Source organism: Daktulosphaira vitifoliae, unplaced genomic scaffold, assembly GCF_025091365.1.
Source record: "Daktulosphaira vitifoliae isolate Bord-2020 unplaced genomic scaffold, ASM2509136v1 Scaffold_1, whole genome shotgun sequence".
Taxonomy (NCBI): Eukaryota; Metazoa; Arthropoda; class Insecta; order Hemiptera; family Phylloxeridae; genus Daktulosphaira; species Daktulosphaira vitifoliae.
Window position 1 is genome coordinate 11,346,035 of NW_026099572.1, and position 19,641 is coordinate 11,365,675.

The 19,641-nt window shown below is 25.2% G+C and overlaps 1 protein-coding gene across 1 annotated transcript; it reads right to left on the reverse strand.

The window, feature by feature from the left end:
• Nucleotides 1-2,717: 2,717 nt before the first annotated feature.
• LOC126894000 (protein GVQW3-like) lies at nucleotides 2,718-3,640 on the reverse strand. Its single transcript, XM_050664618.1, has one exon. The coding sequence runs from the start codon at nucleotides 3,441-3,443 to the stop codon at nucleotides 2,805-2,807; it is 639 nt and encodes a 212-aa protein (XP_050520575.1). The 5' UTR covers nucleotides 3,444-3,640; the 3' UTR covers nucleotides 2,718-2,804.
• Nucleotides 3,641-19,641: the final 16,001 nt, after the last annotated feature.

Here is a 19,641-nt window from a genome sequence, read left to right on the forward strand (position 1 = left end):
TTAATATTATCAACGCAACTTTTATTTCACATTGATAACATTTAATATTTGAAAATGTATACTAAATATTTACATTCATTTGGTTGGTTTGATTTGCATTATACTCAATTTTAACCTAGTAAACTAAATAGATAAAGTTTCTAAGTTGATCTTATTGTTAAAAAACCCTAATTGGCTAAAATTAAGAAAAAGTTTACATATTATTAATAGAAGTCATGGAAAACCTTTCACTAATTCAATAAAGGAAATACAAGAAGTCATTTTGTTATATTGGAAAATGTGAACGATAAAGCGAGACAGTTTTAATTGTTTTTAAGCTGCAATTACAAATGACACTAAGAGATATACAGACTATGTAAAAGTATTATGGACAGAATGTAAAAATATTGCGACCAAAAAGAAGGCTTAGAGCTAAATATTTAATTTCATTTGGTTTGATTTGCATTATACTCAATTTTAACTTTGTGAACTTAATAGATAAAATTTCCAAGTTAAATTATTTTTTAAAAAACCCTTATTGGCTAAATTTAAGAAATAGTTTGCATATTATTAAGGGAAAACATGGAGAAATCACCATGGACCAATTGTTTGATGGATTTGGAACAAAAGACTTTGTTACATCTGAGAATAAAAACGATAAAGCAAGACATTTTAGCTTCGATGCGAAGCTGACAAGGTATTAATTTTACTATAATGTGTTTTTTTTTTATGTCTGTTGTCACTTTTTCTCAGCTCTCACTGGACCGATTTCTTTCAACAATACGTCAAAAGATCACAAATCGTTTCTAGTTAAAGACATTACCCTTAAAAATTGAAAATTTTTCCCTCATTCCCCGCAAATGGGGGAAATATCCAAAAAAATTACAAATTTAAAAATCAGTAAATTTTGTCATTTTTTTCTTAAAACTTCCATAACTTTTTCAAAAATAAATAAATCAACATAATTTTTTTTTATACTAAAACTTTAGATATTTTCCTTTCATTTGATTTCATTTTTTTGAAAATCTAACTCTTAACCTTCTCATTGGGGGGGATTTAAAATAGCAACTTTTTTACAAAAACTAACTTTTTCAACTTAATTTTTGAAAATGTTCCGGAAATACTTAGTCCTTTAAACATATAACAAATTAAAGCTTGTTTTATGTACTATAAAATCAAAAAAAAAAATTTGTCCCGATACTTTATCTTCTGCATGTAAACGGCTGCCGTAGTTAAAAAATGCTAATTTTGTGTTAAAATTTTCGATTTTAAATTTTCAACTTAAACTTTTCGAAAAATTTAATTATCAGCACATATTTTTTTTTTCTAAATACATTATAAGTACATCTTTTATTTCACATACTTTTTATTAATTGGACAATTTCCCCATATATAGGGGATGTTCAAAACTTGAAACATTGTATAAAAAATAGAACTTTTTCAACTTAACTTTTGAAAGTGTTCCGGAAATACTGTGTCCTATAAATATATATAAAATCAAAGGTTATGTAATATACTATAAAATGAAAAAAAAAATTTGTCCTGACGACCTATCTTCTATGCGCAAATGGCTACCGTATTCAAAAATATGTTATTTTTGTGTTAAAATCCTGGGTTTTGTATCTTAATTTTTTTTAAATATCTTATAAGGGCAATACACTGCCCTATTTTTTGATAATTATTATTTTTATAATAGGCCAAATTGAATAACTTTTTTTATAGGTTTTTTAGATATATAATCATTAAAATTAATTAAATTCTGAATATTTCCATTGTAGAATCTTTTAAACGCCAAAAGTTAATTAGAAATGATTACTATGATTTTTATTTAAGTGATCTATTACGATAAAAATGTAAAAAAATCTAACTTTTCTGATAAATATACTGTAAATAGTAATTATAAAATTTGCTGACAGCATATTAATCTTAACAATTTCATTTTTATCTATTTAATAATGTCAATTTCAAACTTGCAAATTGAGCTACTTGTTATGGTAATAAATTCATTTTTACTTTAAATAAAACTTTTACTTTAAAGGACAATAAAAAGTAGGTTTAAAATTATTACTTTTAACATATTAAAAATCAAAATCAATAATAATTTGAAAACAATTAATTTTAAAAATTATATAATATACAATTAAAAGAATTACTAATCTGGGTATAANATACAGGGTGATTTTTTTATCATAACCCACTCAATTACTTACAGAATAATAATAATTTAAAAATTTTTTTTTTATTTCTATCTTTAGTTACTTATTATTCTTGATTTATTAACTATGTAATACTTTTTAAGATCATCCCTTATGCCTGGTAACGGTGTCAACTTTGTTTTTTTAAATGGTAACACATACGAGGTGTGACAATAAAATAACGAGACTTTTTTGATAAAAGTTATTTATTTTAAAAATTTTACAATTTAATGATTGTCACCTTCAAAGTACCTTCCCTCAGCATCAACACACTGTTGCATACGTCGCTGCCATTCTTGAAAACAATGTTGCCAGTCGCTTTCACTTGGCCTATTTAGAAGTTCTGCCGTTTTTATTTTTACGTCATCAACCGTTTGAAAATGGGTTCCTTTTAATAAACTTTTAATTTTTGGGTATAAGAAGAAGTCACAAGGAGCAAGGTCTGGCGAGTACGGGGGATATTGAAGTATAGAAATATTTTTTTCAGTTAAAAAACTTTGAATTGAAAATGTCTTGGTGAAGAACCCAGCCATTCTTCCACAGATCTGGTCGCTTTTTTTTAACACAATCTCTTAATTTAATTAATACATCTTTATAATAATATTGGTTGATAGTTTGCTTATTAGGAACTCATTCAACAAAAATTATTCCCTTAATGTCAAAGAAAACAATGAGCATTGCTTTGAATTTCGAGTTGCTCATTCGTGCTTTCTTCATTCTTGGGTAACTTGGTGTCTTCCAATGCATGGATTGCCTTTTAGTTTCAGGGTCATATGTAAAAATCCACGTTTCATCACACGTAATGATATTATTTATAAAAGATAGATCATCTTTGATGATTTTTAAGGTGTCAGAACAAATTTCTTTGCGATTGAATTTTTGATCAATCGTCAAATTTTTAAGGATCATTTTAACACACACTTTTTTCATATTTAAATTTTCAACTAAAATTTTACGAACACTTTCTCTATCTATATTTACCATCTCTGCTACAGCTCTAACACTAAATCGACGCTCTTGCCGGATAATTTTGTCGATTTTTTCAACGTTTTCGTTTGTTGAACATGTGATAGGACGTCCAGAACGATCATCGTCTTCCACGTACTCTCTTTCATTGCAATACCGTTTGTGCCATTCAAAAACGCGAGCTCTTGATAAACATTCTTCACCATAAACTTCACATAACATACGAAATAATTCCGCGGCAGTTTTTTTTAATTTAACAAGAAATTTAATGTTAACACGTTGTTCGATTTTTATATCTAACATTTTTCGGCAGTATAGTCGAATTCGCACTAATAACAAGGTTACTAACGTATAAGAAAATTAATCGATTTCATCAGTGTTTATTGTACTTTTATATAAGTGTTTCCTAATCATATTTCAATAATCGTTTTATAGATAACGTTAATAGTTTAGGTTATATTTAAAAAGTCTCGTTATTTTATTGTCACACCTCGTATTTTGAATTTAATAAAATGTTTGAGTTTTCAATTCAATAACAAATGTCATTTGAATTTTTAATATAACTTTATTCGTTTATTAGATATAATCATTTAAAGTTTCAAATTTTTGAATTAATATACAGGTATAATACACTAGGGATTAAAATTATAGGTAGCTAATTGGTTTTTTATGACATCGATATTAGCAGGTACAAAGCATTGTTATTATCAATGGTAGTAAGACACATTGTTGTGAGTATATAAATACACTAACTGACAATACAGAATGTATATCTATTGATAGTCATAATTGATAATAAACAATCCGTAACTGTGATAGCAATATCATAAAAAATCAATTAGCTACCTGTATTTGTAATCCCTTGTGTATTATACCTATATATTAACTCAAAAAATTGAAACTTTAAATGTTTATATCTAATAAACGAATAAAGTTATATTAAAAATTCAAATGACATTTGATATTAAATTAAAAACTCAAACATTTTATTAAATTCAAAATATGTGTTTCCATTTAGAAAAACAAAGTTGACACCCTTACAAGGCATAAGGGATGAACTTAAAAAGTATTACATAGTTAATAATTCAAGAATAATGTGTAACTAAAGATAATAATAAAAAAAAAATTTTAAATTATTATTATTCTGTAAGTAATTGAGTGGGTTATGATAAAAAAATCACCCTGTATAATTAAAAGAATTACTAATCTGGGTATAATCAAAGAAATAGAAGTTGATGTTGCTTTTGTAATTATATATTAATTTTTTAAAATTAAACATTACAGATTTGCATCGAAGCGTTTCTTATGATAGTGATTTTAATCACTGTCAGATTAAATCTATACTGGACCCAACTATGCAACGTCTCCACTATGCCGCGACCCCACTGTGCTGGGTTTTTTAATATAATACTATAATTTTTGTAAGTTTGTGAGAGGATTAAACATAATTTGTATCTGTGCAATATGCAAAAAATAAAGTGTGCTTAAATCTTAAATTTTTTTTTTATTTGTTGCTGAGATGCAATTTTTCGAAGAAATTAAAAGATTATACAGAGTTTGTAAGACTATTATGGGGAGAATGTAAAAAAAAATATAAAGCAGAAATAAAAATATGTAAAAAACAACTAATAATGGAATTTGATTCTTTCACAAATTTTATTGAAGATTGGCCGACTACATTTTTTTTTTTTTCAAATTACACTTAAATGGAACTTAAATATAACATTGATTCATTCGATCTCATAGTTTATTATTTAGCTTCATCATACAACAAGAATGAAAATTTTATAGACTGAAAACTCGATGAATTAATTTGTTTATTATCTTAATATAATTATTATTTTTATTTTCATAACCCATTGGTAGATATAAGTTTTTTGGAAAAGTACAAAATCTTGCTATTAATATACTTAATGGATTAACATTAAAACCTACAAAATATTTATAACTGTAATAAACCAAAAATAAAAATTAAGAAGAGCAAGTTAGCAGATAGTAATGGAATATTAGGATGTTAAATACTTTTTTAAATTTATATAATTAATATTAATGGTTTTTTACGCAATAGACGGTTGGAGGTTCAAAAGCATAGGTTTAATTGTACTTACCATATGTCCTATGTCACCCAGTAATATTTTAAACAACCCAACGTTGACTTTGGTATTAAATGCATACAGGGTGGGCCACCACTCACTGACAACTTAAATAACTTTTGATCCAGTTAATATTTTTAGTTAACTTTTTTTTTAAATAATAGTTATACGTTAGGTCTATAGCTATATCTCAATAATTAATTTTTTTACATTTTATTAAAAATATTAATTATTTTTAAATTTTAAATAAAATGTAAAAAAAAAATCTAAGATAGCTATTTTGTAGAGTAGAATTTAAGAAAAATTTTAGTAAAAAAATATCTTATTAATATTCAGTAGTAAATATTCTGTAGCGTTTTGAAGTTTGTGAAAATTTGAATTTTCATGTATTATTTTACGGTATTAAACATTGAAATACGTATTGAGAAAAGGACAGAAGAAAACGCTATCTTTTCATGATTACTTTGTATACATATGATGATAATGTGTATACATTACAAACTTGGCATTAATACTATGATAAGAAATTAGATAAGGCAATTATTACTTATCTCTCTCATTCAAAAGTATAAGTCATTTTCATGGAAAAAGTTACACACCTCCAAATTATAGTAATCATGAAAAGATAGCATTTTCTTCTGTCCTTTTCTCAATACGTATTTCAATGTTTAATACGGTAAAATATTACATGAAAATTCAAATTTTCACAAACTTCAAAACGCTACAGAATATTTACTACTCAATATTAATAAGATATTTTTTTACTAAAATTTTTTTCAGTTTTTGAGATTAATTTCTTTTACTAGATATAATTAGTAATCTTTTGGCATTTCTTTAAAGAATATCAATTGGGTGAGAGTAGAAAAATGCAAAAATTAAAAGGGTATTTGAACTTTAATGACGGAAATGTACGCGTTACTAATTTGGTAATTATACAAAGCATTTTCACAATAAAAAAATTGGAAATTTAAGCTAGATAAAATAAAATAAAAAATGTTCTAATTAAGAAAATGAAAACTTTTGATATAGTACTTTTAAAAGATAAGAATAACGTAGCAAACTTTTTCTTTACTCTATATTTAAAATATTTATAACATTTGAAATAAGAGATTAAATGCTACTATCTACCAGACGTTTCTTAAATAGATCATTTATTATTTTATAAGCTAATTAAACATTTGTATAAATAAAAATTGTATGTGTTATAAATACGGCTGCTATTTGCACATAGAATGTAAGACGTTGGGACAACATAAATTTTATTTTAACATATGCTTGAAGCTCGCAATATTTACATAACATTTTCAATGTGTAATTTAAAAAAGTTCTACTTTTTATATGTACGAAGAAACATTAAACTCCTTGTATGAAGAAGAATGGCCCAAAATGAGCAGAATTAACGACAGAGTTACTTTATTAAGAAACATATAGTATTACAATAATACCTTTTAATACCTTTTCAGTTTTTAAATTGGAACTAAAACGGTATCATTTCTGATTTTCTATTCGGTTTTCGAGTAAAACACTTGATGATTCACTCGAATACATTTAGTAGCTGATACAATTTCAACGATTTTGGAGGCTAAGTAGTGTCTTGTGTCTTTTTAGATGAAGCAAAAGCGATTGATTCTGTGTGGCCTAAAGAACTTCTATTCAACTAAAAAGCGAATTTCCAGCTCTATATTACAGATTCATAGTAATTGAATGAGATTATTCTAAAAAAAATTAAAGCAATATTTAAGTTATAAGTAATAAAACTATACATTTTAAATTTAATATATTAGAGATATAATTTAAAAATAATTTTTGTCAATGTTTTTCTATGTAAATAACATATTTTGTATAAATTGAAGCATTATTAATATTATCAACGCAACTTTTATTTCACAGTGAAAAAATTTTATATTTCAAAATGTTTACTAATTATTTATTTTCATTTGGTTTGATATGCACTATTCTCAATTTTAACTTTGTAAATTCCAAAGATCAAGTTTCTAAGTTGAACTTATTTTTAAAAAACCCTTATTGGACAAAATTAAGAAAAAGTTTGCATATTATTGATGAAAATCATGGAGAAATCGCCATGGACCAATTGATTAAAGGAATTACTAGAAGTGATTTTGTTACATCTGAAAATCTAAACGATAAAGCAAGACAATTTTATTTGTTGTTAAGCTGCAATCTTTTTAAAGTATTAGGAGAATATACTGACTACGTAAAAATAATATGGACAGAATGTAAAAGACATCCCGACCAAAAAGAAGGTTTTAAGCATTATATAATGAGAGAATTTACTGCTTTCACAAATTTCNTTTATTATGACAGAATTTACTGCTTTTACAAATTTCATTGCAGATTGGCCGGCTGCATTTTCTTCTTTTTCAAATTACACTGATATGGAACTTAAAAATAACATTAATTCTTATGTAAGCATAGTGTATTATTTAGCTTCATTAAACAAACATAGTGATAAAGATTTAGATGAAAAAATCGATAAATTAGATAATAATGTTCGAGATTTTATGAATGGTAACTGTAGACCAAAACAGCTAACACTTTCGATGATAACCAAACACTACAACAGACAATTTGGAAATAGATCTTACGGTGAAATAGTTTGGAAAGTCAAACCATATCTTGATCAAATAAAAATATTAGTTATGTCTTTTTTGTTGAAATTTGATTTCCTACATACTAAAAAGTGTATATTAAAGTCAAGTTTTAATTATAAAGTTTGTGAATTAGAAATCTTTTTAAAAAACTCATATTGGAATGAATTTAGAGACGGTTTACATATTTATGACGGAAATAATGGAGAAATTACCATGGACCAATTGTTTGATGGATTTGGAACAAAAGATTTTGTTACATCTGAGAATAAGAACGATAAAGCCAGACAGTTTTATTTGTTATTGAGCTGTAATCTCTCAAAGAAATTAGAAAGATATGCAGATTTTGTAAGAATATTATGGGGAGAATGTAAAAAAAAATATACAGAAGAAAAAAGAAATTGTAAAAAACAACTAATAATGGAATTTGCTTCTTTCACAAATTTCATTGAAGATTGGCCGGCTGCATTTTCTTCTTTTTCAAATTACACTGATATGGAACTTAAAAATAACATTAATTCTTATGTAAGCATAGTATATTATTTAGTTTCATCAAACAACCATAGTGACATTGATATAGATGAAAAAATTGATAAATTAGATAATAATGTTCGAGATTTTATGAATGGTAACTGTAGACCAAAACAGCTAACACTTTCGATGATAACCAAACACTACAACAGACAATTTGGAAATAGATCTTACGGTGAAATAGTTTGGAAAGTCAAACCATATCTTGATCAAATAAAAATATTAGTTATGTCTTTTTTGTTGAAATTTGATTTCCTACATACTAAAAAGTGTATATTAAAGTCAAGTTTTAATTATAAAGTTTGTGAATTAGAAATCTTTTTAAAAAACTCATATTGGAATGAATTTAGAGACGGTTTACATATTTATGACGGAAATAATGGAGAAATTACCATGGACCAATTGTTTGATGGATTTGGAACAAAAGATTTTGTTACATCTGAGAATAAGAACGATAAAGCCAGACAGTTTTATTTGTTATTGAGCTGTAATCTCTCAAAGAAATTAGAAAGATATGCAGATTTTGTAAGAATATTATGGGGAGAATGTAAAAAAAAATATACAGAAGAAAAAAGAAATTGTAAAAAACAACTAATAATGGAATTTGCTTCTTTCACAAACTTTATTGTAGATTGGCCATCTGCATTTTCTTCTTTCTCAAATTACACTCAAATGAAACTTAAAAATAACGTTAATTCATATGTAAACATAGTACATTATTTAGCTTCATCAAACGATCATAGTGACAAAGATTTAGATGAAAAACTCGATGATTTATATAATAATGTTCGAGATTTCATGAATAATAACTGTAGACCAATACAGCAAAATCCATCGAATGTAATTGAATGGTACAAGGCGCAAGTTGAAAAAGAAAGACCTATTGTCGAAATATCTGCTGATATCAAAAAAGATCTCCATAACATAAAAATATCAATAATGAATATTTTTTTTAAATTTGGTTTCTGGCATACAATAAAAAGTATACCTTCAATGGAGACATAAGTTTCGATTTAAATAGCATCATTAATCTCGAATATAATTTCAGTTATATTTTTGCATTCTTTTTATATACTGTTAGAGAGTCAGTCAGTGATTTATTTTACAAGACGTCCGATCTTGTCATTAAAATTAAAAAATTGTGCATCGTTTTAATCTGATTGATATCAATCCTGCTCTAATAATTATATTATTTTGTTTTGATTATTAATAATATATAATTAAATAGAATAATGTATTTATATCTTGTATGATTTATTTTATTAATTTGTTCATTAAATGTCTATCATATTAGCCTTAATAAATTTGATGAATACAATTAAATAAAGCGTTTTTAATTTATAAAGGACTAATGACAATACTTCCTAAGTCACAATTTAGTTTATTGAGGAGAGTGAAATAAACATAATTTTTTTACGTATATTAGTAGTACTACAATTATTTTATTTTCATAAGTATCATAAAATTATGTTAATGGCCAAATATTAAACAGTGTTTTAAAAAATATAAAATAGGAGATTTTTTCGATTATTCTATAAAATTTATCAAAATGTTTTATGAAAACTTTCAACGTATCCGATAATATGTAGTTTCATATTTCTTTATCTAATTATTTGATAAATGTGTACTACACAGAATTTTAAGGAAAACGTGTTATAAGTATAAAAATAAATTTACAAAAATATATCTTAGTAATAACTTAAGCATAAAAAAAAACCTAATAATTACATTGTTTTGATATGTTATCGATATGCACTGAAAAATAATTTAAATTAAGGAATTCAATATTAATAGACGATGTCTAATTTTATTTATAATAGTTACTAAAGAAATCTATTTTCCATTATAACTTGACACTCTCAGATAAACATTTATTGTTTGATTCAATTCATCAATGACTATTTGGTTTTAATGAGATCACACGTGTACAATATTGTCTGTAATACATTTTTTTTTCCTAAAAAATGCCATATTTTATTGAAAAATGAATAAATGAAAAAAATTCTTATTTATATTTAAACCTTAGATTTTTTCCTTTATTTGATATAAATTTTTTGAAAATCTGATTCTTTAACTGTTCACGGGGGATTCAAAATAGCAACTTATGCATAAAAACAAAAATGTTTCACCTTAATTTTTGAAAATTTTCCTTAAAAATTGACACTTTTATTTAATTCTAATTAAAGCTAATGAAAAATATGTTATTATGAAAAAAGAAATTTGAGATTTAGTGAAATTGGTTTGTCATATTCAAAAATATGCTATTTTTGTGTTAAAAATCTTGGTATTGTATTTAATTTATTTTAATATACATTAAAAGGGATTTTAAATCCCTTTTAGATTTTTATGAATATTGTATAAATCTAATTAATATAGAATATTAAGTTAATTTAATCTCAATTATTTTTCTCTTATAGGTCGAAAAAATTAATGTTAACATTTAAATCAGCTTAAATTGCCAATTTTATCAAAAAATGAATTCAACGAGGTGAGAAGGTATTGGTTTTACTATAATATGTTTTTTTTTGTGTCTGTTACCACTTTTTCTCAGCTCTCACCCAACCGATTTCTTTCAATGATACGTCAAAAGATCACAAATCGTATCTAGTCGAAGACATTACCCTCAAAAATTAAAACATTTTCCCTCGTTCCCCGTAAATGGGGGAAACCGCCATAAAAATTACAAATTTAAAAATCGCTAATTTTCGAAATTTTTTCAATGTTTTTTGCTTAAAATGTTCATAACTTTTTCAAAAATGAACAAATCAATATAATTTTTTTTGTATAGATGCTTTATGTCATTATCTATCATTTGGTATATTTTTTTAAAAAATTTAACCCTTTATCAGCCCACAGGGGGGGGATTCAAAATGACAATATTTTCAAAAAAAATTAAATTTTTCAACTTGTCTAGTGACTAATCACTGTCAGATATCATTATACTTGATCCAACTATGCCGCGACCCTCCTGTACTGGTTTTTTGTTTTATTGTTTTGAATAAAATTGTGACAACTATAAAACATTAATTCAGTAAGAAGTATTTTAATGAAAAAAGTCTTTTGAAATAAAAACATAACAATATTAAACAGATTTGTAAAAAAAAAAACCTGTTTAAAAGATAAGTGAACAGTTAAAAACATTAAAATTACCCATAAGACCAATGTAAATTTCAAAATTTTATAATACTGTTTTAAATTTATTTAATATACTATAACAACCTTGATCTGGGAATCGTAGCATTTAAAATGTTTATTGGATTTCATTTAATATTTGTATCACTAAAATTGTATGCAACTAAATGTTATATTTTTAATGATACAATTTAACTTAGAAATATATCTTACGTTTTTTAAATCATGGTAACTATTTAAATAAAATGATAGGTATTCATAAAAGTCAAATAAACAATTGTATATATTAGCCTCCATTTGCCAATAGATACACATCTCTAGGATGAAGATTTTACAAAAAAATATATTATATCAAGTACTTGATATAGTAACCTTACATTCCACACATTCTGATCGACGAAGCATCGTTGTCTGTCTACGATAATTTGATGAACTCTAAAATACTTCATTATATTAAATTAAAATTTTATTTTAAGAATATTTTTGACACTAATTTTCTAAAGACATTTTTTTATTATTAAGCACAAAATGTTAAATAATAATAGAATCACAGTAATATAATGAAATTATTCTATAAAAAATTAAAACATATTTAAATTATAAGTAATAAAACATCACATTTTAAATTACATTAACTGAAAAGTATAATTTAAAAATAATTTCTGTCGACGATTTTTTATATAAATAACATATTTTGTATAAATTGAATCATTATTAATAATTATTAACTGAAAATAAAATCAACGTAATTTTTATTTCACAGTGAAAATATTTTATATTTCAAAATGTATACGAAATATTTATTTTCATTTGGTTTGATTTGCATTATTCTCAATTTTGACTTGGTAAACTCCAAAGATAAAGTTTTTTAAAGTAGCCGATAATATATAGTTGCTTATATCTTTATCTAATTATTTAATAAATGTGTATTATATAGCTTTGTAAATTAATTTACAAAAATAACGTGTGTAATAAACTCAAGTATAAAAAAATGTTCGTACATGCTCCTTAACCTCTTCCCACTTTTATAATTTTTTTGAAGAGAAACTTCTTTACATTAATACAAGATAACACTGGACGGAAGTATATCTAATGGTCTTATAAGTGTACTTGTGCTACTTTCTGGACATCCATTTTGTACTAAGAGTTTAGTTAATGGACCAGCATCTTGAATTGAATTTTAACCATTTCGACTAGCTGTTCTAACATGTTGAATGTATGTACGACCTTCATGAACAACTGCTTTAGTATTTGTTTTATACTGAAAACATACAATTGCATCATTATTTAAAAATATCAATATTTTGGGTACAACAGTGGGTACTGTTGACGTCTATATGGCACCACTTCCAGGGTCTGGAGGTGGAAAACTTAAATTAAGTCGTGTGTTATTCATGAGTCAGATAAGACGTGTATTTATCATTATTTGTGTTATAATTCATATTGTGTTTAATTTATATGTTTTTGTTTGTAAATGTTTATCATAACTTTTGTGTATATTAATAATAATATATACTGTAAATAATATTATTATATCTTTGTTCTATTCCTATTGTTATATACATGGACAAAAGTCCAATTACAATAAGTAATATTATTTTATTTAATAGATAAATTAATTACCCATAGAAGTAGCTGTGCTAGAGGTAGATTAATCATTGAACAGACTAGATGAAGTGGTGTGCGTAAATCTCTATGACAATAAAGAGTGTACCTAAAATGAAGACATTAATGTGGATGTAAGTGGCATCACAACTCTTAAATTTAATTTAAATTATATTGTTGCATTCATTTATTTATATTGAGGTATAAGGTATGAATGAGGTATGAGGTATCAACAAAATGATGAACTTTGAAGTGGTATTTATATTCAATGAGTATACTATATAAGTAATTTATTTATTGTGTATTTCTCAGATGAAACTGAGAATAACGAGGATTTGGTACATAATTGAATGAGGAGCATATTAATAATGCCCAGACTTTGGGGTTTAAAAGTGATGTAGAATATCTAAATATTCTTTCGTTTATACCACCAATATCTCACACATTACGTTTAGATCGCAAAAGTAATGGTGTTCTTCCAAAATGGTATTCTTTTTCTTTCTATATATAGCAAAAGCGTTTGATTCTGTGTAGCATAAAGGACTTCTATTCAACTAAAAAATAAATTTCTAGCTCCATATTACTTAATTGTAAAATTATATCTAGAAAAACGTTCATTCAATGTTTGACACAACTTACAATAATCGAATGTTACCTACTTTTTCTGGTTTCCCCCAAGGAAGTAACGTCGTACCATTTCTATACACTATTCACACGTCTGGTTTGTACGTGTCAGAGTTTAAAATTCTTGCGTAACGCTGATAATATAGTAGATGTTCTCAACATCTACAGATAACCAAAAAGCTAATTCTCAAATTCAAACACGTTGAAATGAATAGCGAGTAAAAATTAATAAAAAAAAATCTTCTTTTGTAATTTTTACGCATAGGAAAAACGACTGTATCAGTAACTATTGACTATTCCATTATTTTCTATTCAATTGAGATTAAGTACTTGGGTTTAATTTTAGACAGAAAATTAACTTAAGCTTCTTACCTCTAGTGCTAACACAAGAAGCTTAACACTAGACTACATTTATTATGACCACTCCTGCGTTCAGAAATCTCTCTAAAATAGAAATACAACAAACTGCTAGGGTCTCGCTAAATATACATAAAAAAAATTCATTAAATAAACCATTAGGCATACAACGTGCGACAACAAGACGGGATTAATCAAATAAAGTCGCATTAATTACTTAGTTACGTGGAGCAACAAGTGCCCCTAATTTCTTACCACTTATAACATTTTTTTTTATATTTAGCATTAATTTGCTAAAAGTTTCAGAATTTGTAAGCAAATAGTAGAGATATAATTAATACGAATTTTATTTTTTTAAGTTGAAAATAATAGACTTTTTCAATAGTAAAAGTCTACTACAAAAGAAAAAATTGTTGGTTCTTCAATACTCTCAATATATTGTTTCTGACATACTATTTGAACACACGCGACACGACGACACGCTATGAATTGGTCAGCTGTAAGAAAAGCGTCCTGAATATCAGTTATCTATTTCTGTCGTTCCATTGCCTACAGCTGAGTATTCTTAACGGACACGCTATTTCTTGTTGAACGAACCCTCTGCGTTTGATATTTTAAATAATGTTAGGCCTACTATATTGGCCCTGTATTGGTGATTTTGTATTGTAATGACATACATGTACAAATGATACATATTATTATATGTGACTGAACGTAGCGCCCGATGATACTCACGCGGGTTAGTTAATGTTCGTTGTTTTATTTTGTCTTAAGTCGGGCTATTTCAAAGAAAAGGAATAAGGTGAGTGGACTGTATGAATGAATGTAGAATGAATTTCAAAATATACAACAATAGGGGGGACACTTAATACTAATACCACAATGGCTATGATATAAATAAATTGTTTGCACCTAGCAAAGTCTATCTTTAATTTGTGGTCACACTAATTGGTCACCCATCGTTTTTCTTATCACTGGTCAAGTTGATCTGTTGAGGTAGCGGTATGCGCTTTAAAAATCTACTCTCTCTCGCTTTTGGTTGCCTAACTGTCTAGAAGTCTTTTTGTTTCGTTTGTCAAGTTTTTTTTTTTGTTTGTTAGTGATCACGTTCATTTTATCTCTCCAACATTGGTTTTGTCATCTTGTTGATTGTTTTGTAACGGTAATACACAATAATATTGTAATTGGTAGGAAATTTGCTTACAACAAATTTCTTAACTTAAATCAAGTTTAGAAACCTCGTGGTTGATTTCAAAATTCTTATTAAATACTGGTCTATTGGTAATATAAGTTAATTATTACACATTTGTTGTTGTCATTTTGAACAAATATTATAATAGTATATTTAATAGTCAAATTCAGAATCTTTAAAATATTATTGAAATCAATTACTAGAGTTCTAATACTTCTTTGAGGTGTAAAACTTTATCCAGTTGAATCTCATAATTATTTTACTCATTTACCATATGTCATGCAAAATTACCTATAATTATTTAAATTCTTTGTCGATCGGTCACTAATATTCAATTTTTTCACATTTATTGTCTATACTCACACTTGTAATCACTCAAACTTAGATTTATTTTGTCTTCTCAGAAACTAACTAATTTCTCAATTTAAAAATCATACTAAACCTCACAAAATTTAATATTAATTGTTAATCTCATTTATTTTTCCTTACATGACAAACTTTATTGATAAATTGTTCTTATTGGTTCTTGACATGTAGTTTAGAAATTGCTTACATTTTTGAAATAATTATATTAAAATTTTAGTTGTAAATATCACAGATTTAAGCATGTTAAGTATATTTAATACATTATAAATTTTATTTATGCATGTTACTTGAGAACTCTTTATAAGATTGTAAGTTATTATTCATTTTATTAGCCTATTTAATATAATTGAGTTTTTAAAATATAGTTTGGTAATCATTTTAAAGTAATGCATGTTTGTTTTCTATTAGACAAAATCAACCTTTTCACTTGTAATCATAGAAATAATTTTGTTTGTTTTAAATTTAAATGTCTACTTAGTTGGTGTCAACAGAATAAAAATATTTACTTGTACTCATAGAAATAAATTAGCCATATCTTTAGTTAAATTTCTATCTAGCTGTTGTCATTTAGATTTACCCTATATACAGTCTACTAAAACATACAAAATATTTTGCTCATTTCACCAGTGCCAAATATTGGGTTTACTTGTAATAATGATTCAATTGTTCAATAATAGTTTGACTTCAATCAAATGATTAAATTTAAATACTCAATTAGTCTGTAGGTTAATGTAATGCGTCTACATTATAAATGTGAATTATTTTCCATCATTGACTCTTATGGTATTAAATTAATTTTTATAATTATAACATTGCAGTTAGCGGAGTCAAGGAGAAGTTGAGACATATGCGTAGCGATCGTATCATATTCTAATTCTCATATATATGTTATAATCCTAAGAGCATTTAATATTATAGCGAAAATAGTGTATGGGCTATATATGTGTATGTATAGTGTTGTGTAATTATAGAAATAATTACAAGTCTCTGTTTATCATTAAAAAAAGTTGTTCATATTAAAAAAACAAAACGATATGAATTATTGCTTCCAAAAATATATAATTCTAATTTTGGTGTTATGCATTTTTTTAAAATTTTTATTAAACATTACCAAATAATTTAAAATATACACCATTTTTATCTCATATAGTTTAATATAACTTATTTAAGTTATGTTATGAATCAGGTTAGAAAAGTTTGATAACGTATATGTCGACGATGGCTTGATGCAAAAAAGAGTTAAATACATTTTTGTCTTTTTAGGAGAACAATTTTTTTGTACTATTATTTCCTATGAAGTATTAATTTTTTAATGCGATTTAGTTACTAAAATATACAGTTATTACTTTTCGTACATTACACAGTACATATTAATAGAAAGTTAATATAATTACACAATTAAATAATTTTCATCAAAAATACACTTCATTCTTTTTTGTACTCAACTATCAAAATAAAATAATTTTAAACCAATTTTTTTCACATTCATAGAAAAACAAAAATATGAATAACAGTAAAAACAAAAACAGCGTTCATAATAAAATCAAAACAACGAAAAAAATAACAATAATATCGACAATTATTACAAAAACAAACTAAGTCGTCAGTATAGCTCCAACCTCGGACCTGCGCTATCGTTCTGGAGATGAACTCTACGATGAGTTAAATATACATGTGTATATGAAAAAGATTATTGAAAATATTCTAAATAGTTAAATCATAAATTAATAACCGAATTATTGTTTAATATATCATATAAAACGATTTTTTTCATTCAATTTTTTCCCTTATTAAATGACTTCAACCACTATAACAGTCATTTATCTACTTTAACAATTTATAAATTTTGAAAATTATTTTTGTAATGTTATATGAATAAATCTTCAATAAATTTTATTTACAATTAATTAGATAAACCTAGGTTAGTAAAGAACTGACATATCGTCTTTCCATTTTCTTCATTATGTATTATTTCGATTTAGATTAATTTTACATGCCTTAAAATCTTTCAGAATTGACGACTATATAAATTGCATCATTTAGGTTTATAAATTTTTTTATTAGGTTGGATAAGAATTTAAAAAAACTCAGCTCAGGGGGAGGGTCAAGGCACAATGGGACGTGGCTTAGTTGGGTCCAGTATAGATTTAATATTTACATAATGGTAATTTAATAAAGAAATATTTATGGAAAACTTATAAAAATATAATGTATATTTTGTTAATGGTAAACGTATATAAAAATTGCAGTAATGGATTAAAACAAGAAAATATAGATTAAATGATCATTCTGACCATGGTAAATTAATTTTAGTTTCAGTTATTAAATTAAAATTGTAATTTATCATAACTAATTGGTAGCTAAAGTATTTATAACTAATACTTTAATTTTTTTTATTACTTTATTTTTTTTTAACAAAAAAGGAGTATTTATGCCTCCTTGTATAAGACTATACGGTTTGACTTATAATATAATTAAGAGAAACTGGGTACAATTGTATCAATTTTTACGAAATGATATATTTAAAAGGTATAAAAAAATATATATAGAAAGTATATCGCATAAAAGAAGTACATAAATAGTACTTATCATAAAACAAAAATCCAGCACGGGAAGTCACGTCACAGTGGTGACATGGCATAGTTGGGTCAAGTATAGTGATATCTGGCAGCGATTAAAATCACTATCGTAAAAAACGCTTCGATGCAAATCTGTAGATTATGCTTAATTTTAAAAAGTTGGTGTATTATTCCAAAAGCTACATGATTTTTTCCTTATTTATATACTGATTACAAGTTTTATGATTTATAAGTATAATATATGAATAAATATGTATTAAATATAGTATGAAATTGATATTTAAAATTTAGTTTTTTAATTTTTTTACAAAAATCATATTTTTTTATTTACTTTGATGTCCGTTTTCACCATGAAAACAAAATAAAGTCCGATTTTTTTTTTCATATTAAAGTATTTTACATCAGCTTTAATTTAAGATATATATATATAAAAGTGTCAGAGTTTCCGGAAAATTTTCAAAAGTTAAGTTGAAAAAGTTCTATGTTCTATAAGTATTTTTTAGTTTTGAAACCTATGTATAAAGGAAATGGTCCGATTAAAAAAAAAAGTATTTCAAATAAAGAAATATATAAATAGTATTTTTTATAAAAATATTTTATTGATCCACACATTTTTCAAAAAGTTATAAAAATATAAAGTCATAAAGTATATTTCTTATTATTATGTTACTATTTTCAAGATTACTTCAATTTAATCATAAATAATAATAGTTCTTTTCACATTTATCATCGATGTTATTCGTTTAACTTTTATTCTTACTATACACTTACTTAAAGAAATAAAAATATAATTTTTGAATTAGTATTTCGGAAGTCATTAACATTTTTTAAATATAGAGTTAAGAAAAAGCGTGATAAACTAATGCGTAATGATAAAAACAACATAACTTACACTTCACCTCCATTCTACATTTTAAAATAGCTCTAACTTCCTAGGTAGTGGGTCTAAAATTGTCTTTGACAAGTCATTTTCTTAATTATGTCATTTTTTTGTTATGGGCTGGATAAATGTGTGCTTCGTCTATGCAAAAATAATGGTGACACCCTTATAGGGTATAAGGGATGAATTAAAAAAATATTTATAAAGTGATAAATCGAGATATTAATGAAACAAAAAACACATAAGATAATATTTGAGTGTCGCTCTATACACAACAACTTTATACAAAACAGGTATTATACTTACAAATAATGCAATTTAAATTTCATTCACATAACATTTATGAAACTCAGTGACCCCATCACTCTAACCTACTCTATAAACGATATTTAAAATTATTTAACTTTGTTGTTGAAACTTTTATGATATCAAATCAAATTCGACAACAAATACTTAAAAAATATTAGAAATTAATGATTTTAATGGTTTGTATGAAGAAAGCTGGTTAAGCAGCTTTTATTTGATTAAGGGAA